The sequence below is a fragment of the Symphodus melops genome, assembly GCF_947650265.1.
Source record: "Symphodus melops genome assembly, chromosome: 16".
NCBI lineage: Eukaryota > Metazoa > Chordata > Actinopteri > Labriformes > Labridae > Symphodus > Symphodus melops.
Window position 1 is genome coordinate 1315279 of NC_136706.1, and position 26908 is coordinate 1342186.

The window sequence follows — 26908 nt, forward strand, 5'->3', positions numbered from 1 at the left end:
TCGAAGAATACATTTTATTCATATCTTACATAATTCCAGGTTTTACTGTAAACAACAAGTGGAACATCTGAAGCGAAGAACAAGTGATGTGTTTTTTTTGTTTTCGGTCTCAAACATAATAAATGTGAACGTCTGTGTAAGACTCATGAACACACAGTGAAATGAAAAGACCGCTGAAAAAGTTCTGTAAACAAAAGCTGAACATCTTGGGCTCTCTACACGGTGATCTTCAGGTGTTTGTATTATAAAAAAAGAGCTCATAAAAGACTTTGTGTCAAATAAAAACAAAAACAAAAATCTTCCTCATTTCAACAGATGTTTTACAATGAGCACAAATTAAACGAGACATTTTAACAGTACATGATGTCAAGTAAATCTGGTCTTCCTGAGACTTCTGTCTTTGTGTGAAACTGAAACGACAAACTAATTTGTATTTGTACAATATTTACATTTACAGGTTCCAGATGAGGGAGTCCGAGGCCTGCGACACATTATAGACGATTTTCAAAAGGTGGGCGCAGTTCAGCTGATTTTTAAAACGATAATCCTCCGACTCAAACACGAGACGACTCCGCGGGACAAAGAGACGAACACATCTCACGAAACCTCGCATGATGAAACGTTTGGAAGAGCAAATATGGCGGATGATCAACGTCAGTCGGACCTATGGAGCTATGTCTTACAAAAAGACATGCGAGAGGCACTCGTGTTGTTGACACGCTGTTGTTGATGTGCCTCTTGGTTCAGTTGTGTTTATGTTTCATGTCATGTTTGTGATTTAGTCTCTTGACCGGTTTTGAAGGTCTCTCGGTAACTCGGTCTTCTCTCTGTCTCAGACTGAGCACACTTCAGATTTTAAGACCACTGACAGATTATTTACTTACTTTACCGTGATTAGAAAAAAATTGCCTCTTCCTTTAACTTGGGTTCATTTGTGGTTGGATTTTATGGATACGACGTTTCAGATGTGACGAGGTGAGCAACACGCCTGCTGCACACAGGATGTGGGTTTTTTTCCGGTCTTGGTCTTTGACCCGGTCTCGATCCCTAAATGTCTCGGTCTCAGAGCACTCTGGTTCTCGGTTATTGTGGTCTTGACTACAACGCTATTGCAACATCTGGGTGGTGATGCTTCCCGGTCTGCTCTCTCTCATTTATTGGCTTTTGAGGGTTTTCCGTCGGAGGCAGCCCGACCTGCGATTCAACATCTGGGAGGCTCCAACTCGATCGGCAGCTTTAAATCAAATCGTAACGGCCCTGCGACGAGCCTTGAATCAGGCCACGCCCCCTCCCAGCTTCAGTGAGTGATCGGGGATGAGCTGCCAAAGTATGTATGAACTTAACATTTGAACAAATGGCTTTCGAACCAGAAGGACCTTCAGAGTAATTAATTGAATGAACATATTTCAAAGTGCTTGTGAAAGAAAAAAAAAAGGAATTTTGTTATTTAAGTAATTCTATCTTCACATCATGACTGACAGTCAAATCAAGAAAAACCTTCTGTTATAAATTAAACATTACAAATATAACACAACTAAAAATGTCCGTCCTGTCACCTCTCTCATCCCTCGTCCACGTCTGTAAAAATGTCACTTAAGAAGTACTGAGAGACGCTGGTGGCGTCTTCTATCGAGCTGCCGTCCAGATCCAGACTCTGCTGGGAGGGAAACTGACAGGAAGAAGACGTACTGATGATCCGCTTCATCAAACTGGACGAGGAGTGTGCAAAAAAATTCAACAACACTTTTAACCCGCCTTACCTCGAGTAGAGACTGAGACGAGCCGAGCGCTGCGTCTCCGAGGTCAAACGTCCCGTCGGCGGTCAGCGCTGAGGTCACAGGCGTCGGTTGAGGCTCGTCGCAGGTTTCTGGTGAGCTGAGCGTGGGAGCGACTTCACGTGATGTCGAGGCTTCGGGTTCTGCTGCAGATTGTTTTCTCGCTGCACGCGGAGTTTTGACTTTCCGAGCTCTGGATGTTGCTCTTGCAGGCGTAGAACAGATGGGAGCGGCCATGTTGTTCGTCTCAGGGAGGGAGCCTCTCAGATTTCTGTCAGGCAGCGGGAAATAAAAAATAAACATCGACATGGAAAGAAGGGAAATCTGATCCAAACTAATAAACGTTCACACTTTTTTCCTCACCTATTCCGGGTCGCTCTTGTCGGTCGGGTATGCGCTGCTGACCTGCTTTCTTCAGGGTCCCGTGAAGCCGTTGGAGCTTTCTTTGAAGCACCTTTCTTCTTCGGCGTGTCGGATTCTCTCGGCTGCACGGAGAGCCCGGGGAGCTCGGACTCCTCGGTGGCGTTGGTTTGGAGCGGCGGGGACTCTTCTTCCTCAGCGGGGACAGTCGGGTCGGCTTGTTTCTTCCGGGACGTGTTGACCTGCCGTTTGGCTGTTTGTATGAACACACAGTGGGAAAGATCAGCGTGGTGATTGGCCGGATGCACGAGACGCGTGAAGGACTGAATGTAGAGATTTAACTTCTGTTTTTAGTGAATTTAAAGTGGAACATGTTTCAGCTTTGAACACAGCTCGCTGAGTACCTCTTCTTGTTGCTCCCTGAAGTTTCTGTTTGGTCGGGGGGCGTTCAGTCTCCTCAGCACCTTCCACACTTCCTGGTAATGTGGCTGGCTGGACTGCAGCACTTCCTGTTCCATAAACACAAACAATGCACATTTACTTTTCCTTCTGGAAAGCTATGAGTGTTCGTTTCAGTGGATTACAGAATAGTGCGATCCCTCTACCTTGTTGCTCCACTTGCTTGTCAGTGATTGAACCCTAACATGAGAAAAGAAGAAGATGCGTGATGAATACAGATATTAGATCACATTGAAGCGACGAGTGGCGCCGCGAGAGTTCACTTACCGTGCGAGCAGCTGAGTCGGATCCAGGAGCTTTGATGAGGCCGGTCTGTTGGCTCTCCTCCGCGGACACATCGAGAGCAGCGCTGGAAACACTCTCAACTCCTGCAGCTGTCACACACTCTGCAGGAACACTGTTGATGAGGTACAAGAGTGTTAGAGGAAGAAAAAAAAAAAAAAAAAAAAAAGAAGTGGGTCGACCAACTCGTCTGGAGCGTGAACCGACCTCTGCTGCTGCATCGACGCCTCTGTGACAGCAGGACAAGGAAGGAGCAGACTGGGATCTTCTTGTTGGCAGACTGGAATCTCAATCAGAGAGAGGATGATGAACTTTTCCTCCGAGTCCGAAGGCATCTGCTCTGACAGCACTGAGAGAGAGAGAGAGAGAGAGAGAGAGAGAGAGAGAGAGAGAGAGAGAGAGAGAGAGAGAGAGAGAGAGAGAGAGAGAGAGAGAGAGAGAGAGAGAGAGAGAGAGAGAGAGAGAGAGAGAGAGAGAGAGAGAGAGACAGAGAGAGAGAGAGAGATAGAGAGAGAGAGAGAGAGAGAGAGAGACAGAGAGACAGAGAGACAGAGAGAGAGTTTCAGCCAGTAACTACCAGTACAGAATTAACAGATACCCGAGATCAACTGTTGACTTACTGTTTGGAAATATGGAGAGACTGGGATCACTCAGGGACTCTTCTGTACTTTGCAATGGTGCATCCTGGGAATTGGAAAAGAATCAAAGCCACATATTTGAAGACTGATCCATAAATAAGATGCAGTAAAAAGATGTTTTTTGGACATTTGGATGGGAGTTGTGTTAATTACTGAAATGACTTGTAAGGTCTGCGTTTCAATCGAGGCCGCTGCATTCTTCAAATTAAAAGAAACAAAAAAAAAAACATCGTCCAGCATCGAAGACTGTCCCATTCCAAAGGCTTCTTCAAATTCAGCTGACTAATGTGTCCAACTTTTCCAGGGCCACAGAGGACGAGTCCAGAGTGTCTTTTGTGTCTGCGTTCCAATTTAAAGGGATTCAAGTGGTCAGCGATTACCTGCTGTCAACTCAGTGGAAAAGCTTCCGTACAAATAAGAACAGGGGCAACTGGGGAAACGTTATATAATGTTTCCTTCATCTGTGAGGTTTGTTAATCTAGTCAGATTGCTAATGAGAAGGTACGGAACAGCTGCTCAAACAGGAAATCCTCCATAGACTGTCTGATTGCAGTCTACACCAGCTGCCAACGCTGCGTCCCTCGTTGTACTTAATAAGACCTGACCCATTTATGATTTGATGCCGATATTTGGGAGAACTAAAAATCCAACATCAACTTTGTAAGAGAAATCCATATCCAGATAGTCTCATATCTCACCTGAGTGGAACGGTATGGTGCTTCTACTTCACAGCCAAACGAAGATCCGGCGACAGATGGAGGCAAATTCTGGCTACTTAATTGGCTAAGAGCTTTTTCTACTTGTTCCTGAATGTCAGGCTGAAGTTCACTCATGACTCTAAAAACATAAAGAGCAGTGATAAGGTATTTAATTCAAATGTTACAATAATTCCAAGAGCACCGTAATTTGTCTTTTCAATTAAAATGTCTATCTGGCCTCAGCAATTGGATTTTTTTTTAATCACTCTCATTTAGTACGATGATAAATTTTAAAATCAGTTGTTTGTTCCACTTCTACTACTTAGATTGTCTTAAATATTCAGAGGAAAACATTTTAAAATGCATGTAGAGTCTTACCTCTGTGCAGCAGTTTGATTGGTTCCAGAGCGTTGTTGGACGTCTTGATGTTGCGACTCTGGCAGCGGGGGGTTTCCTCCTGAATCTGATGTAGACGGTTTATTCGCGGGGAGATTTGATTGACTATGTGAGTCTTTTCCTTCTGTAGACTGAACATCGGACACTGCAGTAGGAATCTCTACAGCTCCAATAAAAGTGTCCTCTTTGTGGTCCCAATGTGGAGCCGCTCCAGCATCCACCTTTTTACTGGTGGGCATCTTGTCCCATTCAACGTTGGATTTTTTAGTGGTTTTATTATCAAGAACTGAGTCCGACTGACCATCAGCAGTCAAAGACACAGCCTTGTCTTTTAAGATATCTACAGGCTCTTCAGGCCCTGACTTTGTTGAGCTGAGAAGTTCTGCAGGAAGCGAACATTGCGTCGTCTTTAACTCCTCGCTGTCTTTGTCTGTGGATTCCACTTCCCTTTGTTGGCCAGTATTTTCTGGCGAGTCCTTGTGGCATTGTCCCAAAGGTTTACTTCTATCATCTGATTGTATTTTAGTCTGTCTAGCTCGTGTTGATGATCCAATGTTTGGTTTGACTCTGGATACCCGTCGCCTTCTTTGAGCTACATTCAGTTGCGAGCCCTCCGAGCTTGAGTCACGTCCAACGTCTGTCACCGGCTCCTCAGCTGAAGATAAGTCCTCCGATGCTTTTTGAGTAGAGCCTAATTCCAGTTTAGATTTTGAAACAGAATCAATACTGTCAATTTGACCTGGCTTTTCAGAAGGGACTGTCCCACCACCAAAATCTTGAGTATCTTTCTTTTGCTCCTCATTTACAGAAAAATGACCTTTGGGTGAAGGAGCAGAGGCTAAATCTAAAGACGGCATATCATCAGGGGCAGGACCAGAGCTTTGACTTGTTTTTTCAGGAGAGGTGGTGCAAGCTGGTGGGCCAAAAAACTCAACCTTTGTTTGTTCTTGTAGGGTGGGTTTTGGAATTTCAATGGAGTCCTTCTCTTCAACGTGGCTAGTGGTTTGAGGTTTAGGGCGTGCGGTCCTTGATGTCAGTGCTACATTGGGTTTTAGTTTGACTCTCTGGAATCGACTTCTTCTTGCCTGGGCAGAAGACGCTTCTTCACTTTCTTGTTTCTGACTGACTGGTAATTCTGGTTCAACGTGTGAAATGGGGAGGTCACTTTGCTTTTGGAGAGACGCCGAGTCTACATTTGACCCTTGTTCAACTGGGGATTCAGTGACCGTTGTGTGGGATGTTTGCGAATAACTGGACCTACTTTCAGTTGTCCCAACACGAGAGGTCAAATCTTGCACCGTGGGCTGAGATGCTGACGTTGTGTCAAACTGGGCTTCAGAGAAGATCTGGTTTTCTGAAGGTCTCTGGTCAAATGTGACAGAACAACCAGCAACTCCAACCTCTTCCTCTTCCCGCTCAGTTTTAGCCATTTCCTCTGTGGGTAAAGTAGATTCCAGAACCGATGATGGTATTAGATCTAGAGCAAGACCAATGTCTTCTCTCGGATCTTCAGTTAATGTGATGCAAGTTGGTTCTGCACAAACATCTGTTGTTTTTTCATGGACGTTAAGGTTTTGAGTTGGCTGTGATTTTTCCTCAACAGTTTCTTTGGCCGTTTGAGGTTTAGAACGTAAAGCTCTTGATGCCTGTGCTACATTCGGTTTGGGTTTGACTTTCTGGAATCGACTTATCCTGGTCTTGCAAGTGGATGATCCTTTATTCTCCTGTTTCTGACTGACAGGTAAAACTTCAGCAGGCACAACTGGAGCACAATCTATGATAGACCCTTGTTCAACTTGTGATTCAACAAAAGTTGTTGAATCTGAAGCAGATCCTGCTCTTTGACCTGGTTTTTCAAGAGAGGTGGGTTCTGCCGAAAGGATTTCAAGGTTTGGAGTTGGGTTGGGGTCGTTCTCTATCATTTCGTTGGCCGTTTGAGGTTTAGAACGTAAAGCTCTTGATGCCTGTGCTACATTCGGTTTGGGTTTGACTTTCTGGAATCGACTTATCCTGGTCTTGCAAGTGGATGATCCTTCTTTCTCCTGTTTCTGACAGACAGGTAAAACTTCAGCAGGCACAACTGGAGCAGAATCTATGATAGACCCTTGTTCAACTTGTGATTCTGTAACTACGGTGTCTGATTTTGGCTGATTACTACCACCAGTATAAGATGGTTCATCATCTGTGGATTCAGGTGTTGGTTTGGTTTCTATGGCGGCCTGCTCTGTACTCTGATTCGATAGGGCTACAGAGAAGATCTGGTTTTCGGAAGAATCTTGGATTCCAACAACTGTCTTTTTCTCGTCCATGTTTGCTATTCCCGCTGACAAAGTAAGAGCAGGGCCAAATTCTAACAAAGTTGTTGAATCTGAAGCAGATCCAGCGCTTTGACCTGGTTTTTCAAGAGAGGTGGGTTCTGCCGAAAGGATTTCAAGGTTTGGAGTTGGGTTGGGGTCGTTCTCTATCGTTTCGTTGGTCGTTTGAGGTTTAGAACGTAAAGCTCTTGATGATTTTGCCAGGTTGGGTTTGGGTTTGACTTTTTGGAATCGACTTATCCCAGTCTTTGGAGAGGATGCATGTCTACTGTCTTGTTTCTGACTGTCCAGAAAATCTTCTACAGGTGTTACACCTGAAGCAAGGGGCTCACTGCTTTCTTGGACTAAGGCTGAGTCTAAATTTGTCGCTGGTCCAATCTGTAAGTCTTCGACTGCTGCGTCAGATGTCGCCAGATTGCTTGTGCTTCTTGGAGCGGACCAAACATGAGATTCGTTGGACCATGAGTCTCCGGTGTCATTGAGCCTTTGCGTCTCTGGACCTGATGTCATTGCATCGGACCTCTCCTGTGTGCCAGATTGCTCTTCTGTAAGTTTCACGTCTGAACAACTCAGGTGCACATTGTCATCTTTTGACATGTCTTCATGGCGGGCGATTACTTCAGGAATTTCCTCTGCAGCTGATATTGTCCCCGTGGCTTTAACAAGGTTTGGGGCATCCGTACCGCTCTCTTCAGCAGTAGATGTGTCTGGTTGAGATTTCGATGGGGCAGCCCTCAGAGCTTGGCCTAAGTTGGGTTTTGGTTTCACTTTGGATAATCGTCCCCTCTTGGTTGGTGTACAGTCTTTCTTTGAACCCTCTGGACTTGCATGTAATTTAGTCATTGGATCCACATCAACTCCAGTCTGCTGATTGCAACTTTGCATGCCCACACTGTCTGTCGTGCTGCCTTGTAGCTCCAAAGTAGTAACCGTTTCTGATGTTTCTATGACTCCATGAATAGAGGCTGCAGATATAAAAGGAGAGGCATTCTTTTCTTCTTGTGCATAATGCATTAAAGCAATCTCTTCTTCCAGGTGAGTAGTAGATTCACTCAGATTGGCTGACATCGTCTCTGCAAGTGACCATTAGGATACATTTAGAATGCAGGTGATTTAATCGTCTTAATTCACTGTAACATCTTGGCTTCTCCGTCTCTTACCTGTTGTTGGTTCTTGTGTGACTAGCTGATTCAGCTCTGGTTGAGAGATGTGAGCCAGACTGCTGATGGTCAACAAGGTTTGAGCGGCCTCGTTGTAGCTCTCGTCTTCAGTTACTGCAAAAAAGTTAACTCTTTAAAACCATGTAAATATATTTTCAAAACTGGTTTTCTACTGATTCTGCTCAGTCGACCTTTTTCAACCTACCTTCTGGGTGTTCTGAAGAAAGAAAGTCTATAACATCCTGTTGGGTAGAAATGAAATGTTAGACAAATGAACTCCTCGGGCAAGAAAAGTTGTGAAATGATGTGATACGTTTTGGAAAAATATCAAATACAATAGTTGTAGTTACACTTCCTTTGCAGTTATTTTAAAACTAGATTACAACAGGAAGTTGTTCCACTTGTGCAAAATATGGAGACTACTTTCCTTATTCTTCAAACTAAAAATTCTTGTTTTATGTGCAAAAAATAAATGCGTAGATACTAGAAATTGTATAAAAATGTAAATTATAGTGTAACTTGAAATAAAGATTTGTTGGTAGTTGGTTTTTATGCATGGAACACTTACAACTAGAAGGTCCAATTGGTGTTCACAGGGTTCAGATGTGCCTGTCTCATTTTGTGCCAGCTCACAAGAGGCATCAGGGCACAAAGCATCTTGGGAGATGCCCAACACATCAGGCATATTGGCCAAGATTTCAAGCTACGTGCAGGATGAAGGAGGGGGGAGTCAAAGGGAGGGTTTGAATTATGGAATGAAAAAGTCATGCACAAAATAAAACACATGCACATAAAGATAATGCACTACGAAATAAAAGTAATGGAAGGCGTATGTTTGTGAAATGCATGACGGGCTGAAGAGTCTCTCGTACCTCCTCCATAGTCTCCTCCACTTCTGAAATCATGGGGTGTGGGGAGCGAAGACTGGCAGGCACAAACGCCGGTGCAATGCTGTCATGAATGGAGCCACATGCAGGTTGCTGCTGCTGCTCCTCCTCTTGTTGTTCCTCCCACTGCTCGCCATTGTCTTCGTCGCTGTAGTCTGTCTGAGAGGCCCTGAGTGTGACCAGTTTGGACTTTTTGGACTCTTGGGCTGATTGGGCCTTTGACGATCTTCCTCTCTTGGCGGGGGGTTTGGGTTCAGGCCGAGCAGAAGAAACGGAAGTGCTTTCGGATGCAGAGGAGTGTGCATCCTCTCTGGCTGGGTAGTTCAAGGGCTTAATGGGTTTGGGAACTCTCCCGTATCTACAAAACATAATCACACTGATGAAAACCTCTGGTGGTTTTCAATACATTATATATTTTCTGCCTCGAGATAGAAGGTTAAATCATTGTACCTGGTGGGTCTCAGAGGTTGAACAGTTGTCTCCTCTTCTTCAGAAGAGTTGTCATCATTGTCTGACTTTTTATTTGCTTGTTTTTGAGGCGATGCATCTTTGCTTAACTGCTCCTTGGACGCTCCATCCATCTCACTCTCGTCCTCCTTATCAGACGCAGCATCTCCGCCCTTCGTGGAGGCTTTTGGAGGCTTTTTGCCCCACTTCCTGCCCAAAGGCAAAAGTGGTTTTGGTGCTCTGCCTCGAGACAGTTTAGCCGGTTTTATTGTAGCGTCCTTGGCTGCATTCACATCCTCGCTCTTCTCAGACCTGACGATAAAAAGAAAACAATTCAGCTCACAGTGCATCAAAAATCTTCAACTTGAACAACATTTTTGAAAAGTTTCATTACATGTCTGGATTTGTGTTGTCCATCGGAGGTGCTGCGTCAGCGTCTTCAGGTACACAGGCCTCATCTGAGAGTGAAAATATAAAATGAAATCAGGCTGCAAGCGACCTTATTAGAATATTAAATGTTACAACATTAGACACACTCATAACTCGAGAACATTTCAAAGAATCCCTGAATGTTAAAATCTTTTGTACCTTGTTCACTGTCTTTTTTACCAGCTTTGTTTTTCTTCTCTTTCGGCTCCTCAATCAAGGCGTCACTCTTTCTTTTGCGTTTCTTCTGGATCTTTGAAACCTCGGTTTCTCCTTCATTACAGAGGTCCTCGTTTTCTTTTTCTCCTTCACCCTCCAAGTCAGGCAAGCTGCTCTCGTTGTCCTCATCTTCCTCCTGCACATCGATTAACTTCTTTGAGGTTTTTCTGCCTTCAGAGGGAATTTAAAAAAAACACAAGGCTTGTTCAAATTAAGAAAAGGACAAAGAGTGTCCACCTGCCCTCCTAAATAATCTTCAATAAAAGACGTTTCAAAGATAAATAAAATATAATACAAATACATACTTTTTCTCTTTTTCTTTTCCTTCTTGGGAGGATTCTTCTCAGCTACAGATTTCAGTTTCTTCCTGGTTTTCTGAACCTCCAGGATCTTCTCCAGCAGCTTAGAAAAATACTCGATGTCCAGTTTGCGCCTCTCTCCTACGAAAGTTTACCGATTAAACGTTGCATCAAAAGTCACGAGGAAAAGATCAAGAACTTCATGCGACACAATCTCCTCCTGAGCACTCACTGAAAGCTTTGTCAACCCTCCAGGAATTTTCTTTTTCTTCCTTTTTGAATTTGTTCTGAAGAAAAAAAGAAGAAAAAAAAACATTTCAATGTGTGTTTAGAAAAGCAGCGTGGGCTCGATTGTGTCTGTTTTCCACTCTGACCTTTATCATTGATCGAGCTCTGTGAGGAAACAGCTGACAAATCATGGAAAAGTCCGTCCCCACCATGCTGATTGCCAGAAAGAACATGTCGGTTTCTGTTGGTGAAAAAAACAACAACACAATAACAGAAATGTTTTAAGCACTACGTAAAAGGCCACAGTGGGGAATCAGTCAGGTTCCTTTGAGCTACATTAGCTGTACCTTCACTAGACCAGGGCTTGGAATAGGTCGCTTTCCTGAAGCTAGCGTATGTCGTCGTGGAGCCACGTTCAAAGATGGGGTCCCGATCGTTAGCTGGGTTCGGCCCTTTGGCTCGTAGGACTTCCACGGTCAGACTAAGACACGGGTTGAAGATTATGTTAAAACAGCAAATAGAGTGAAATCCCATGATCTGAGTTTTTCATGCATTTGTAGTTGAGATTAAGAGAAACATAAGGGATAAGATATTTTTACACAAAAGTCCCATGGAAGTAAAGAAACACAAAGATGTCCACTGACCTCTCTTCATCAATGATCAGCGTGCCATCCTCTGCTACTTTGACCTGAGGGACCATGAGTGAGTCATCCTGGTCCTCCTCCTGGTCCTCCTCCTCTTCCTCCTCCCCCGGACCTGTGACTTCAGGAACAGGTTCAGGATCCTGCGCTCTCTCCGGTGACCTGCAAACATCCGACAGAGAAAAAAGGTGGATGTGATTTATTACATCATTAACTGTCACATGATGTCAACATATAAACTCTGAACAGCAATCAAAACATCCTGTGACTCCCTTTTCAATAATCAATCATTGACACACACACACACACAAACACAGACAGTCCCCTGTAGTTACTGTTTACATCACCATGAAAAATGTGAAGGGAAAAAGTGGAAACACAATGAAGGGGGTGAACTCACGCTTCTCTTGCAGGTGAAGGTGGGACCACCACAGTCTCGTTCTCGATAACGGTTTCTTCCAAACTTGATCTGGTCAACACAAATTAAAAATATTAAATATGTATAATAATAATAGACAAATAAATAAATCATATTATCTATATTCTTTTCCAACTGTTGTTATTTTATTATTACTAGATTTGTTTGTTTTTTCATTTATTTTATTGATTTATTATTATATATCTATTATTATTATTTATCTTTTTTTTTCTCCTTCTACTCTTCTCTCACTCTCGTTATATGGATTTGAAACCTTGAAACACAGGATCCAGGTGGGTTGCAGGACAACACTTACGTCATTGGATTAGCCTCCGGCAGATAACGGATGAGGTCCCTCATTGTCATTTTAGCCGGATCCAAAGAAAATTCCTTTTTGATTGCTTTAAGTTTTTTCTTGCCCTGCAACATTAAACACTCATTGAAGCACTCGTCAATCTCGAAGGCATAACACAAAGAGTGCAATCACACACGTTATGTATCTCACCTTTTCTCTGTGCATCTCCTGTCTGAGCAGCTCCCTGAGTTTCTGAGCCTTGGCGATCTTCTGCATGTCCGACGGGTCGTTCAGGAGTCTGCTCAAGGAGAACGCCGGAGTGGACAGAGACAGGTTGCACCGAGAGGACACCAGAGTCTTTGCTTTCTCCGATATCTCAGTCGCTTCTTTGTCCGTTAGAGAGGGCTTGACTTTAACAGGTACTGCAAAGGAGACTTCTTTCACTGGGCCGTCTGAAGGGCTTTCTAACTTAAGTTTGCCAGTGTTTGCTGACTGAACCGTTTGTTCTTGTGAATTGTCTGCTGGAGGAACAGCTGAAGGTCCTGAAGTGTCCGATTGGATAAAGGGTTTGGGCTGCACTTTGAGCTGCCTGCTGTCCTCAGAAGGCCTCCGTCGCCTTGGCGATTGGAGTCCTCGGGGGGAGGCTGGAGTCCCAGATTGGCTGGACGTCGTTGGTTTCTCAAGGTCTGAGATGGAGGTTTCAGAGACGGCCTTGGCAGGCGACTTCGGCATCCGGGAAAGGGTGGACAGTCGACCTGGAGCCACTTTTGGTTTGATGGAAAACCGTTTCCGTCTCTGGACCGCTGCTGAGGCGCTGGCACCTTCTCCATTTTGATCATTCCCATCCCTAACAGTAACATTGTTTTTTTTGTGAGTTACACATGACAATAACACAGATAAGACTTCTAGCTTAATGCTTGTAACTCACCCGGATGACGTAGGTTTTTCTGATGCCGTCACCACAGACTTGTTTTCTGTCACAGCAGCAGTTGTGCAGCTCTCGCTGATGTCTGTGGGGGTCTCACCGGCCTCCTGACTGGCCGAAGGGGCTTCCTGAGGTGTTGCTGCCGCCGTCCTCCCCACTGTGCCAACATTGGGCCGAACACTAAATCTTGATCGACGAAACATGTCGTTCTTAAAAATAAAAATAAAAAAACAGAGAAAGTCAAGCTGCATCATGGTTTTTCAGAGTTAGATAGAGACTATAATATGTCCCTTTTAAAATGTTTAGTGAATCCTTCCCTAACAAAGACTCTTAATTAGGTTTAACCTTCACATACTTTGTTATGTCAGAACAATAATGTTGAAAAAACTCGTTTTGAGATGCATGCCAGTTTTGGCAGGGATGCATTTCTCTTCGTAACACCTGCATATGTAGTAACACAACGCAGGTCAACGTAAGCACTCAAAGTGCAGCCACTAGTCCAGTTAATATCTTAAACACACGAATACCTCTTTGTGGTTATCACTTAATAACCTTAAACATCTAAATGTTTACGTTTAATAACAGTGGCAGCAGAAGCAGGAGTAACGCTTACATGAGACGGGGGTGTTTTTGCGAAGCTCAGCAACTCCATTAACTGACAGATGGTCAACCGTTACGTTACGTTACGTCAAAAAGCCGTTACGTTAACAACAAAAAATAACTCAGAGGGAAACACTTGTGATTTAGTAAGCTAACACACCTGAATAAAAGTGTGTAAAGAGAGAAATACAAACCTGGGCTACAAACTCCTTAGACTACAGTTTGAGTGTGGCAGTCTTGTTGTGCCCTTTAGTTGACAGAGACGAGCGGACACGGCTCCGTTAAGTCTCCGTTACATTTCTACACGGTTTACTTCTCTTCTTACCGCGTACCTGATCAAGAATAGGCCGTTAACTCCGAGACAGAAACGCTCATTTGTCGAGGACGAGTGGCAAGTAGAAGACCCCCCATGCATACACACACACACACTAATCCGCCATGTTTTTTCTTGACGCGGTATTTTGAGGGGAGTGAAAGGGATTGTGGGAAGTGTAGTCCGAAAACTGCAGCACGGTAGATGACGAAACTCTCTCTTCCAGATTGAAAACATTTGATGTGCAAATGAAATAACACAACACTGAACGAGTGAGGTATTCTTATTAAATACTTTCTTCTTTACATAGTTGAATGTGCGGACAACAAAATCACAAAAATTATCAAGGAAAATTTAAATTTATTAACCAATAGATTTGGAGCAACACTCAAAATCAAAGTGGAAAAACACACTAGAGGCAGATCCAACTTTGATGTCATGTCCTGAAAACAAGTAAAAATGAGGCTTTGAAAAACGTCTGCTTGAAAATCAAATTATATCTGAACATATATTGCTATTAAAATATGTTAGGTCAGGGGTGTCCAAAGTGCGGCCCGGGGGCCATTTGAGTGGATTTTTTGTGGCCCTTGACTTCAAATGGAAGAATCAGAAGATTTTGGCCCCAGGCCTCATCAGATGGCATATTTCGTTCTTTTTTTCCTTTTTCATGTTAGCGAGGGAGACCTATAAAAGCCTGACTATTCTTTCCAAAAAATGAGAACACAACAGTTTCCCACTGCAGTTAGTTATTGTGTATTTACAATATTTTTTGAAGAGGTCAAAATACAAAAAGTTCCTTCCAATATTTAAAGAAAAAACAAACAAAATAACCCTGTGGCCCGTGAGCGATTCTAACGCGACAATTTTGGCCCGCAAGAAAAAAAGTTTGGACACCACTGTGTTAGGTAGTATGTAGTGCAATGTGCACAACTAACAAATAAAATGGCCAATGATGCAAATAAACTAGGATTTATTTGAATTTAGAAAGGAAAGAACTTCTTACAATTGTTCTAACTTTATACGGAAGTTTATTACTAAAGTGTGACCAAATTCATACAGCAGCATGCAATGTAAGACAACGAACTGCAGCATTATGATTTAATTTCTTTATTTCACAACACAGACAGCATCAGCAGTGAACCCCTTTGGACGCCCCCTTTCTCGAATACACCACATTTCTTTCTTCAGCAGATCATGACATTTACATTTAGTTCTTTGATCGGTGGTCTTTGGAAATAAGAGAACTACTGATTGGACAGGAAAAAACAAACATTCGAGGTGAAGGTGGAGAAGACGGGTAGGGTAGGGACAAGATTTAGAGGAGTTCATCATTCGGATCGTCTTGCACACATTGTAGCTAATTGTCCTGAAGATGTTGTTTCATGTGAGGAACTCCTTTCCCTCCAAAAATGCCATTTCAACTGCAAAGGCAGAAAGAACAAAACAAAGTGAAAACAGTGTTTATCCTGCATAAAAGTAAGGTATAAAATTAAACCTACTTGAGAACAAAGTTGTGGTCAAGCAAAGGGATTTCCAAAAGGATCCCCAAAATCTGCTGTTGAACCAGAGGTCTGAGCGGCAGGCTGCTGTCGAATTAAGAAAAAAAAGATGCAAAAATTAAGTTTGATTGTGACTTTGATACTTGCAAAAGATATGCACATTTAATCATCTCTGTACCATAGCTACAGGTGGCCCTCCAAAAGGACCGGAATCTGGCGCCCCGAATGCTTGATCGAACATGTCCTGATTGGGTCCTGTTCCCTGGGCTGGTGCTGAATTGTTTGCGATGGGAGCAGGAGAGAAGGCGGCTTCAAAGCCGGAGTTGAAACTTGGAGCTGGGGCTGCAGCTGGAGTGAGAGCATCGACAGAAGCACATTAGGACGGAAGAAGAACTCTGATAGTCATGAGTGTGTCAACCTGCAGGATTCTGACTTAGTGCACTGCAGTTACTTAATTTACCATTAACTGCTGGCATTTGATTGATATCGAAGTCGTCATGATCTGCAGACTCCTGAGACAACCCCACTTTACTGGAGAAGTACTGGTCAAACGCCCCGGCTTCGTTGCTGCTGTTGGATCCCAGCTCTCCTTTCCGTGCTGGGATGGCAGGAGGCTTGGCAATCTGGAAGTCCTTGAACATGTCCTTTCCAATCTTCTTTTCTTTGTCTCCAAGTGGGTCCAAAGCTGTGAAGGCACTGTTCTCCACCTTTGGAGGGGCTTCCTTTGCAGGCGGTCTAGGAGGCGGGCGTGATGGACCGTGCTGGTCACCCATACCAGGAAATGCTCCGGGCTGGAAAGGGTTGGTCATGGCAGGCTGAGCCCAACCAGGCGGGGAAGTTGGTGGGAAGATATGGGGTGGAGACAAAGGTGCAGAATACTGAGTGTGCATGGGATGGCCCCACGCTGTGGGAGGAATGGGTAGACCTCCAAAGGCAGATGGCTGGGGGTAGGCAGGTCTAACGCCTGGAGCTGCCATTCCTGGCATGGAAAACATGGATTGTGCAGCTGGGGTGGCTCCCCACATGCCTGCAGCAGGGATAGTCGTAGCAGCTGGAGGACCGAGCTGAAGATTTCCTGAATGTAAAGGAAACAAATATTTCTATTTCGTGTATGTTGTTTGGGGAAAAGCATGGGGTAACTAAACCGTTGCTGCACACAGTTTCCACGTGGCCCTCATGTCTCACCCAGAGCAGCTATGGAGGATGGAGTGGAGCCGGCCGGCGTGCTGTTGAAAAGGTCACTGGAAGCAGGTGACCCTTCTGGTTGACTCGGAGCAGCAAACAGCTCTGCTCCAAACAGGTCACTTGCTGTGGACTAATGATGGACATTTGAACAAAAATATTCAGTATTTTACATTGCATCACATTTCGAGTGAACAATAGACTGTATTTAAGAAGTAGATTTTGCCTTCTTGATTTCATTTTAAAAGCCTCAAGTTTGGAATTTGTTGCAGAAAATTAGTTTTTTTTGTACCCAAAAGTTGACTCCCTTACACACTCCCTCCTCCCTTCTACAACTAATCTTCAAAATATAGTATATATAGTTTAAGTCATACAGGATCTTAATTGTTGTTCCGATCGTGTCATACAATGTAAATACTACGGCGCAGTTACCACCAACTCTTCTGCAACATTAAATTTACACCTTTATCGTGCGTAGATGTTGGTGCCTGTGTTTGTGAATGAGACCGTTTTTGTATGAGGTTCATTGGCAAAATAAAAAGGTGCCAATTTTGCCCTTTAATGAACGAAGAGTGGATCATTTAACGAGGCGCAAACAGCTCCACCACACACTCATTCTCATGCGTGTAGATTTAAGTGGCGCAAAAGCTGCTGAATTTGTTTTTGAATAAAGACCACCGTCTTATATTGCAGCCATGAGTCTCCTTCTGCTTTTAATAAGTCAGGTTTAAGGCGTTCACGTGATGATTAACCCTTTAAAACCCTCAGACAACATATAATTCTCAGATACAGTCTATGGTGGACATTTCTTAGCTACGAGGAAATACATCAAACATACTTTAACTAGGATATCAGAAATAAAAACAAGTATTTACCTTGACAGTGATACATATGGATGCATGCTTTGACACTTACCAGTGCTTTTATCACCGAAGCATGAATGTTAGAGGACACACATTAAGAGCAGAAATAAGAAAAGGTACAGGTCATTGTTGAGCAGCACATTCAAAAGGATGGTGTACCCAAGCCAGACAGAGAAGCATGTGACCACAAGTGCATGCATGCAGACAGACAGAACATATCCAAACATCAAGCCCTTCACTGCAGTCCTGAATTACCAGCCTCGCATTTAACCAAATGATACCTCCTGAGAGACACCGAAGCACGACCCGAAAGCTCCAAAAATGTGAGATGTTAGCAAACATCTTTCACCCTGGAAAATGTGCATTAACCCCTTCTTTTTAGGCATCACACATGCAACTCTACTAGGATTCATCGAGCTACAAAATTTCACCTTTGCACTTCTTCGACCTCGTCCAGCCTTAGAGTTGAGCGGGGGCGGGCTTATGACTACAGAGTCCTTGCTAGGAGCCACTTGGGGCAGAGGATGAAGAGTTACGTCATTAGAGTCGGGGGAAGTTTGCAAAGAGGAGTCAAAAAATGGGTTTTTGGTCGAGAGAACTGGAGCAGTGTCATTCCCGTCCATCATGGTTATTGTGTTGGCCTGAGATATTTGGCCCCCTAGTGGCCACTGTCCGTTATTGAGAGCGAGGATCATGTTCTTACTGGATAACCCATTTATCTGCTGACTGAGGTGTTCAGAGTCTCTGTTCAAACCGCCGTTAATAAATGTCTTGTAAGCGTTGCCAGCATTGCTGTTAAGGTGATTAGAGGTGGCGAGGTGGGAGAACTCCGAATTATCGGGCGGTGACAGCGAAGGCGCTCTAGAAAGGGGGTCATCTCTGAAAGGGTCAGTGTCTGGCGTTGGAAAGTAGCCAAAAGTTGAAGAAAAGGGATTCACTGTGTTGGGAGCTGCCCCGAGGTCAGGGGCACAGGAAGTGACAAAGGAGTTTCCCTTTATGCAATTCTGATTGCTGTCAACTTCAGCGGAAAAATCCAGCAAGAGAATATCATTAGAGTCCTGGTTAACACGAGAGGGACAGTGGGAGAGAAAGACATAGAGACTCATGATCAGTTCTGCAGAGAGACAAAACACACGTGTTACAACAAAATTACAAATGAATCATATGGTGTGAACAGACGTGACAGTTTAAAGCTGCTACCTGTAGAAAACTAACCATAAAAATATCCTTAAAGGGACAGTTTGTTTGAAGTGGTCTTGTGTAAGGAACTTGTCACAAACAAAAGGTTTTTTTTAAATGTGTAAATATAGCATAAGCTGACAGGGTCATTGGGTTTCTTTATGTCTTCATTTGCAGAGATAGGACAGTGGATAAGAGAATGAAAGGAGCCACAGCTCAGACCCGATCCCAAGCCGCCTGCTTGGAGGGCGACGGGCTGCGTGCACTAACCACTAGGCTACTGACGCTCCTGGGTCATTTTTCTTTTTAGGAAGGCTTTCTTCAAATAAGCTAAAAGTTCCTCATACAACACAACAAACAAACAAAAAAATCCCTTCAAAGCTCCCATAAGGAACTTTTGCTTTCATGTTTAATTTGGCGCCCCCCTGTGGACAGACAGTGCCTCTTATGCTCGAGTTATTTAAAAAAAACATCAAGTCCTGATTTATTTTAAAAGTGAAATGCATCACTTTGTCAGATTATTCCCCATTACAGCAGCTGAAGTCAGAACTTATAAGACTTATATAGAAGTTTTTTGTGTTTAATCCAAATAAAAGCATCAATATTAATTTAAGTCTGGTTAAAAAACAGCTAAAACTCCCAACAGGAGCTTTAAAAGTCCATGGAGTTCATAGTTCAGCTTTAAGGGTGATTTACGAAACATGACCCTTCTTGTTTCTATAGAAATATGCTAAAGTTATGTGCTAAATGTTATATGCTAAAGTCAGCACTGACAACTGACGGCACAGAAACAATATTTTGTATTTTTGAGGCACTACCACCACCAGGCACTAGATGTCGCCAAAGTCAACAAAAAAATACAAACCATGTCTACATGTAGCAGCTTAAAAAGTTTGGTGAACAACAATGAGATTGGTAAACGTGAAGCTCAAACTCAACTCTGAAAAGATCCCGTTTCAGTTTAAATCTTTCATCTTCAATTTCATAACAAAAAAAAAATACGCTCAGGGAATGGTGACCTTTTCGGATTTGAGTTTGCAAACGTGGAATGGTCTGCGAGCCGCTGAGATTATTCAGTTCAGTCTATTTTTTCCTTTTTAAACAAAAAAATCTGTTCTTGTAAGCATGTTTTTGAAAAGGAGCAGAATTAAGCAAAAACATAATAACCACTTAGGGAAGTATTGGTACCTTCTGTTTCTAATAATACTGAATGAAGGCCTCCTACAGCTCAAGTATGCACTTTAAGTATGATACTGTAAATGCCCAGCTACGCTGCACTGACGAAGGACAATTCCCCAATGTTGGCCACATAAAGGGAACATTTCATGGAGCCACACTTACATTGGGAGACCGGATGTCTGGAGGGGTCGACATGTCTCCGAAAAGGTTGAGCTGCGTCACCGGCTGCACGTCACAGAGAAACAAAAACACACTGTATTTATTCAGCTCCTATAAATCACTGTTCGTTTGTTTAATGTGAAGCTGCAAACACAACAGAGGACAAACTCTTACTTGGGCATTTTTGGCTTCATCCACACTCAGCAAGGCGTCACTTCCATTCTGGAAAACACACACACACACACACACACAGGCCGAGTGTAAAGGAAGTAGTAAAAAAAAAAAAAAGGAGCTATTTGGGGGAGAAGAAAGTGCTTCCAAGTTCTTACCTCAACTACAGCGCTGCCATTCTCTCCCTGTAAACAGAGGTAGACTGTGAATGATTATACTTATTTTCTTAATTCGCCGAGGCGTGTCATTTCACATCATTTCACTGGAATGTCTGTGATTCATTGAGAGAACACAGAGAGGCAGTGTTGACACTCGGGAGGTAGGTAGGTACAGGCTGTATTCTGTCACTCCTCCAATTTGACCACATCAGAAAGAAAACATTCACACTGTCCAACATTTGTCCCCCCCCCCTCCCCCTCCGTTTCTTCCCACAGTTCACCGAAAGGATGAGTCTGAACAGTTACCTTCTGTGAAGCCTCTGCCTCTTTCTTCCTCATGTTGAAGATGACCTGGAACAGATCCTTCAGATCAATGACCAGCGGCTCCGCCTGCGTGGAGAAGGGTTTGTGACAACGCCACAAATATCAGTACCTGTCTCGAAACCATGGCAACAAGAACAGAAGTCCTAGGCACCTGTTTGTTTTTTTAACCACCAAAAACTCCTGCACACCTGTCTAAATTGCAAAACTACAATAGAAACATTTCAAAACATTGCCAACGTCTCCACCTGTTCAGAAGAGAAACATATTATCACTGAAATGACCTTTTAAGGTTTATTTCAACAGAGACGGATACAAAAACATCATTCACAACACTTGCCCCTAGTGGGGCTCTTAGTTAAGTAATAATAATACACATTAACGTTAATTAAAAGAGGCACAATCGTGTGGTTTTTATTTTCTGTTAGTATTTGTCAAAATCTGACCTCTGACCTCTAACGGACCTCATCATCCGTTAACAAAAAAGCCTCCGGTCACCTACGTACACATAACCTGTATAACCTGAATGCAAACAAAAGCAGGGTCAACGTCCACACTCCCCTGCCTTTCATCTTCCTCGACTTGTACCTTCACTGTGCACCACAGCGAGTGTGCCACCTACTGCCACTAGAAGGTATTACACACACACACTTATATTGAACACACCAAAAAAGGCTCCAGCAGGTGAGGTAGAGTTGAGTGACAGCGTAGCTGTTTGCCACGAGGCTTAAGACCCGCCTCAGTCTGCTACTTGATTTATTTTACGTTATTTCAAATATGGTGACCGCCATCTTTAGGCTTCCAAACGCCTGTTCAGAAACCCACGGGTGATGTCACTGACGTCACGTCCATGTTTTTATACACTCTACGGGCTGAACACACGCCTGTGGATGAAAGCTTAATCTGGTTTTGACTCATCAGTGTTTTGGTTTGTGGTTTTCCGTCTCGTAGCCTGGAGTTCAAGGTTTTTGCCGTGCCATCTTGCTTCTTCAGAGCCCAATGTGACCATATATGGTCCTACGTCTTCCCTACAAGCCCTTTCTGATTAAGCCAATCTGAAACTTTGCTCTGCTATTTCATTTTGGATGACAGGTCTCCTGGGGTTAAAGCCTTGACTACCAAGAAGCCACAGCCAAACGCAGACGCTTTTTTTGTCGTCTGCTCAACTCGAGACGGAGCTTTTATAGAAATATCATCAATGTGTGTTCAAGCAGACTTCAGACAGAAAAATGTTTCCTGACGTAATAAATAAACTGAGAAGTGGGTTGTTTTCTGACCTTGCGGTCAGTTGTTGACTTGATGCAGTGACAGAGTGTAACAGAGTGAGCTTCGTCTATTTACCTGCTGTGCAGTCTTGATAGCGAAGAACTGATGCTGCCCCTCGGCACCGCACACATACCCAAACGCCCTGTTGTCTGTGACGTCTCTGGCGATGAAGGAGATCTTATTCACAATGTGCTCGTGCTCAATCACCTGAAGGACAAAAGTGGTGTTAGCAGGCCAAACTGGATCTCGCTGTGTGCATGCATGTTGTAGAAATAGAAGGAGACAGAAGGACTCACTCCTGATCTCTCATCGATGATCTTGATACCCGACATAGAAATATTGACCCAGATCCTCTGCTTGTGTCTGCCCTGAGACCGAGCAGCTACAGCCATTCCCTGGTGTAAAAAAAGATAACATTAACGTCAGTAAATACCACTCAGCATAACATGACTTTGATTTTCAGCTCAGAGCTGACATTCTTATAAACATAAAAAGGACTGACTTCATCATAATGAGTAAAAGTTCTTGTTAAAGGTCCTCTAACTCCAACATGTGTCTCTAGTCTGTCTACAAACCCCCCAATGATGAGAAAAGTCCATCCTCTCCGTCGTCTGCCTGCTCAGCTTTTCAGAAAATGTCTGCTCAAACAGGCCGTTTTTTTAAGAGATTTTCCCTTCATGACATCACAAAGGGCAGTAGCCCCTCCCCCAGGTGGGTGACACTCCCACAGCTAGGTGTTTGTTCTGCCCTCTGAGTCTGCCTTCTCACCGTAAACAATAGGACATTGAGCCAGAAAGCAGCGAGTACACCCGAGCCCTTCCAGAGAGGGGGCGTGGCCAGACACAGCTCATTTACATATTTAAAGCTACAGACACAGAAACAGCCTGTTCTGAGCAGGGCTGAAATAGAGGGGTTTATAGACATGATCAAATACAGGATCAGAGTGGATTTACAACAACACACTTCACACACACGTTTTGGAGACTTCAGAGACTTATTTAAATTAGCTAAAAAAAGAATAATATGAGACCTTTAAGTGTTTTGAATCACATTATTTTTAATCTAGACTGGTCAGATGAATGTGTCTTCCATAAGTGTAATGAGATTGCCTACAATAGCCACCGAGGAAAGAATGATTAATAAAAACATTAGAGATAGCAGCCACAAAATGTCACGATAATAAAGATAGCACAAGCTGCACGTCGCACCTTCAGTTTCATCATGGAGTCCTGGGACATCTTGTCTCCTCGGGCCTCTTGGACGTCATCAATGCCGATCAGCTTGGCTTTGTACCGCACGCCATCCCCTTTAAACCTGCCCAGCAGGTACTCGTCTGTCTTCTCTGGCACTGAAAAGAAAAATCCAGGAAAGTCAGATTTTTACAAGATCAGAACAGAAAACTCTGATTTGAGGAATCAGCTCATTGTGTTGATGAATCTTTATTCCTCCCTCACCTTTCTTCTTCTCTTTCTTGAACGGGACTTTGGACGCGGCGGTTGCAGGGGAAGCCGGAGGGGTGTTTGACGTGGAGGCTGCAGCCGGGGATGCAACGCTTGGATCGGCAGGGACGGGACTGCTGATCTCCACCTCTGCAGACATGATGTGTGGAGTGAGCCTCACGGGACGGTGCGGACGGTCAGACGGTCAAAACAGGCGGCAGCTCCGTGTTCACGGGTGGGGAGGGGGGGGGGCAGCGAGGTCAACCGAACAGATGACTCTCAACACCCACACATGCTTTTCTTCTTATTCGTCTGCGGCAGAAAAAAAAAGTGAAGTGAGTGTAAGGAGAGAGAAAAAAGAAGTTAAAGCACTCTCCTCCAGTAAAAGTCCAAACCAGATCCAGGATCGTAAAGGGAGATAATTAAACACCACATGAAGGTCGTGTCAGGAAGTGTGAAAAGATTTTTTTGTGCACATCATAAACATTGAACAGCTTTAACAAACCACGTAAAAGGATTTACAGCCATGAAGCTCTCTTCAGATAGAGAAGCCAAAGAAGACACATGACCTGCGTAACATCATGGTCTCATAAGGACAAGAGCGCACACACACACACACACACACTTACACTAACATGGCTTCACACATGCTGCGTCAGATGTTCAGCCTTGTAAAGGAGTAAATCATTCAAGACAAAGACGGTCCGGCACACAGCCAACTTATATCCTGTTCCCCTTCCACTGAGTTTGGTATTTAGGACAGATATATGGAGGAAAAAAAAAAAGAAAAAAAAAAGTACTGAACAGATACGAAACAAGCTCCTTACATCGAAGGATGTCGAGTCTCTCTTTGTCCTGTATGATAGAAAAATAAACGGTCCTATCTCTGGGTTTTGGCTCCAACAGAAGATGTCAGTGTGTTCTCCCAGAGTTATAAAAAAAAAAAAGAAAAAAAAGAAATAGCAATAAAGCTGTACCTGTTTCGTTACCATGGCAACAAAAACTGGAAGTCCAAGGCAGGAGAGATTGAGAAATTTCTCATTTGATTGCCAAAAATGTGCAAGCAAAACTCCTGTGCAGTTCTGACTGTCCTCCCTCGCTCAAAGCAGAAATGTAGGAGGAAAGATTTGAGAACTTTTTGATATCATCTATCATCAATTAACAGAGCGTGTATCGCTTGAATTTCCCTCAGGATCAATAAAGTATCTATCTATCCATCTGTTTTCAAATATTTGGTATCAAAAACTTCGGACATTTTGACAAGCTTAGAGTCTTAAAAAACATTTTATAGACAGAAATATTAAAAATCGATTAATGGTAAAAAAATTGAAGGCAGATGACTGGTGAAGGGAAAAAGCCCTTAAAGTGTCAGGTCATGTGATTTGTCAGTCTTGTAAAAATTCCCCATGCAGCTCACCGCGGCTCTGAAGCACCACGCTAGCTGAATGTACATGTATAACAATAATACAACCCTGATCTGTTTAGACAGTAACAAAGTGGAAATCTGTCATGAATGCCTCTGCGATCAGTGTGCAGGAAACACAAGGCAGAGTCATGTGACACTGAAGCATCACACTGGCCTGTTGAGATTCACCTCCAGCTCCACTCAACGTATCCCAAGCCGATCCAGCACCAACACACGTCTGATTAATCCAACAAATCACAACACTGAGGTGACCTCCTTCACCATCCAACCAGAAAAAAAAGGCTCAAACACGTACCTTTAGGTCCACTACCCGAGGCTACACTGCCTGCGACAGCGACGCAAAAGAAGCTCTGAAGGCTGCAGGATGGACCAAAGGTTGGAGACGGGCAAAGGTTGAGCAATTACCTGAGGTTAATCTTACGCTAGCAGAGCAGGAGATCTCGTGATGCCCGACTGAGCAACAACACTTCAGAAGCAAATGCGAGCTTTTGGAGTCATCATTTATCCATTATATTGTTGATCATTCACACCGGCTGTCAAACATACCTCAAATAAAGTAATGATGCAGACAAATGTGACAAAAGTATCCTCAGCGATGCACAACATGTGTTTCAGAAGTTATGAATCTTAAGAAAGCAAAAATATAAAACACACAATGTGGTGTTTTATGATTCAATCTGTTGCAGAGTCTTTTATATCTTAGAGTAACAAAGGGAATGTCAAACAGGATGAGATAACAGCTGGGAACCTTCAGGTCACCGAGGTTGTTTTGGGTTTGTGCAAACTGTAACCTTGTTCTTGTTTTGACTAATAATCAGACACTGATCCTGCATTCTTCGTGTGTGAGGAACGTTTACATCGAGCATCTTTTCCTTTAAACAACAGCAGCTTTATGGAAGGAGGGTTGCATCACACATGCTACTGTGCAGCTGTAAAACAATAAAAAAAAAAAAAGGTGAATTTCTTCTGCTATAGCTCCACTTCTGAAGTCAAGGAGACGAGCAGGCTTAGCCTTTGAATGTTTGCTTTACCCCGGGTGACGTTTAAATTCCTGCACACAGGAGACAGAGACAAACACGGCGTTTTTGTTTCTGTGTGGGGAAGCGTAGAAAAACAACATATAACTCTAAACACTTGTTGATGCCCCCTTTTTACACGAGCGTGACACATGACTGCGCTTGTCCAGTAACTAACCAGTGGTGTCAGAGTCCCACGAGCCGCAGGAGAGGCTAATAAAAAGGGTGAAAAGTCAGCTGTTCAGGGCAGATTTGAGTTAAAGGATTACATTTTAACAAGGTAGCATCAGATAGATGAGGATGAGAGGACAAATCTGCAGATTTTTTTTTTTTTTTTTAAAGCCTGTATGCTTGTAGAGTCACGCCACAAATAACAGAACATGAGTGCAAATTCATATTTGTCAGCAGAATAACTGCAGTGCAAGGGCAGAAATGTCACAATCCTGGGCCGCCAGGAAACGTAAACTAGTGCACATCTGGAGGAAATCAGAGGAATGACTCAGTCTGCAAGTGAATGAGATGGTGAAATACCACAGGCCCACTTTGTGGACACAAAGGGCATGCAAACCCCTTCAAACACAATGATTTTTATTTGCACTCAAACTAAGTTTCAGGAGGTAAATATGTGAAGAGGAGAGAGAAGTCAAGTCATAGCCGACAGTTCTTTAAAAAAGGAGTAAAAAGTTTGTTGCAAAAACAACAAAATAAAAGATGCAACTGCACACATGAGTATGAAGGGTTAGGGTTAGTTAAGTGAGTTTGAGACACATGGAGCAAAAAATGAGTCACACAAGCGGATTTCCCTTTCAAAATGTTTGTGCCTGTGTTCTCACAGCAGCCTTAATGGAAAAAAAACAAACATTTGGTTTGTTTTAGACTCTCTCAGACTTCGCCTGCTTGTGTTTGCGTAAAACAAGCGAACTTGCCTTGGATGACAACTTTTGTAACTCTAAAAAATGACCACCTGAGAGGAGTCCTGGCAGATTCTTAATTAGCGCGTGCATGGATGTCAAAAAGGAGAAAAGCAAACAGTGACCTACCTGTTAGAAAGCCCGCAGTGAGGTGTTGAAATCAGACTGCTGCTGCCTGGGAGAAACACTGATTTTTGTTCGCCGTGATGCCTCCACGGCTCGGGCACAAAGTGAGGAAAAAAAAAAAAGAGTCAAACGCAGGCTCGGAAAACGAGCAGGAGTCAGATGTTTTCCGCTAAATGCCGAGGACACAGAAATGAGAGCGAGCTGCAGCCTCCCCACTTTAACCCCTCACTGG

The 26908-nt window shown here is 43.6% G+C and overlaps 2 protein-coding genes across 5 annotated transcripts; both read right to left on the bottom strand.

The window, feature by feature from the left end:
* Positions 1-14338, bottom strand: LOC306837378 (uncharacterized protein). Its single transcript, XM_079365026.1, has 27 exons — positions 13801-14338; positions 12872-13077; positions 12154-12790; positions 11965-12068; positions 11631-11699; positions 11234-11392; positions 10937-11070; positions 10736-10830; positions 10594-10648; positions 10368-10502; positions 10006-10233; positions 9812-9875; positions 9421-9729; positions 8956-9328; positions 8652-8786; positions 8289-8325; positions 8084-8197; positions 4591-7996; positions 4213-4351; positions 3497-3560; positions 3084-3225; positions 2862-2991; positions 2741-2774; positions 2540-2644; positions 2139-2388; positions 1759-2046; positions 1-1670 (listed from the first exon to the last, which is right to left on the bottom strand). The coding sequence occupies exons 2-27, from the start codon at positions 13069-13071 to the stop codon at positions 1562-1564; spliced, it is 7515 nt and encodes a 2504-aa protein (XP_079221152.1). The 5' UTR covers positions 13072-13077; positions 13801-14338; the 3' UTR covers positions 1-1561.
* dab2 (DAB adaptor protein 2) lies at positions 13556-26908 on the bottom strand. 4 transcript variants are annotated; one of them, XM_079365042.1, is made up of 15 exons: positions 26680-26908; positions 23213-23509; positions 22967-23106; positions 22055-22153; positions 21834-21965; positions 20478-20561; positions 20172-20198; positions 20017-20064; positions 19846-19908; positions 17757-18383; positions 16466-16595; positions 15741-16355; positions 15459-15628; positions 15281-15364; positions 14873-15202 (listed from the first exon to the last, which is right to left on the bottom strand). In XM_079365042.1, the coding sequence occupies exons 2-14, from the start codon at positions 23355-23357 to the stop codon at positions 15299-15301; spliced, it is 2346 nt and encodes a 781-aa protein (XP_079221168.1). In that variant the 5' UTR covers positions 23358-23509; positions 26680-26908; the 3' UTR covers positions 14873-15202; positions 15281-15298. The 4 variants fall into 4 exon arrangements, with proteins under 4 accessions (XP_079221169.1, XP_079221168.1, XP_079221167.1 ...); XM_079365041.1 differs by having other exon boundaries at positions 15281-15367; XM_079365043.1 differs by lacking the exons at positions 14873-15202; positions 15281-15364 and adding an exon at positions 13556-13744.

Bases quoted from the DNA above. Each gene is read 5' to 3' on its own strand.
- LOC306837378 (XM_079365026.1), bottom strand. From the start codon at position 13,071: ATGTTTCGTCGATCAAGATTTAGTGTTCGGCCCAATGTTGGCACAGTG. The intron at 2,645-2,740 runs GTAGAGGGATCG...TTTATGGAACAG, and splicing joins CAAGCAAGTGGAGCAACAAG to GAAGTGCTGCAGTCCAGCCA. The intron at 1,671-1,758 runs AAGGCGGGTTAA...TTCTTCCTGTCA, and splicing joins TCTCAGTCTCTACTCGAGGT to GTTTCCCTCCCAGCAGAGTC.
- dab2 (XM_079365041.1), bottom strand. From the start codon at position 23,357: ATGTCTGCAGAGGTGGAGATCAGCAGTCCCGTCCCTGCCGATCCAAGC. The intron at 20,562-21,833 runs GTAAATAGACGA...TTCTCCACGCAG, and splicing joins CTATCAAGACTGCACAGCAG to GCGGAGCCGCTGGTCATTGA. The intron at 18,384-19,845 runs GTAAGTGTGGCT...CGTGTTAACCAG, and splicing joins CAGACATCCGGTCTCCCAAT to GACTCTAATGATATTCTCTT.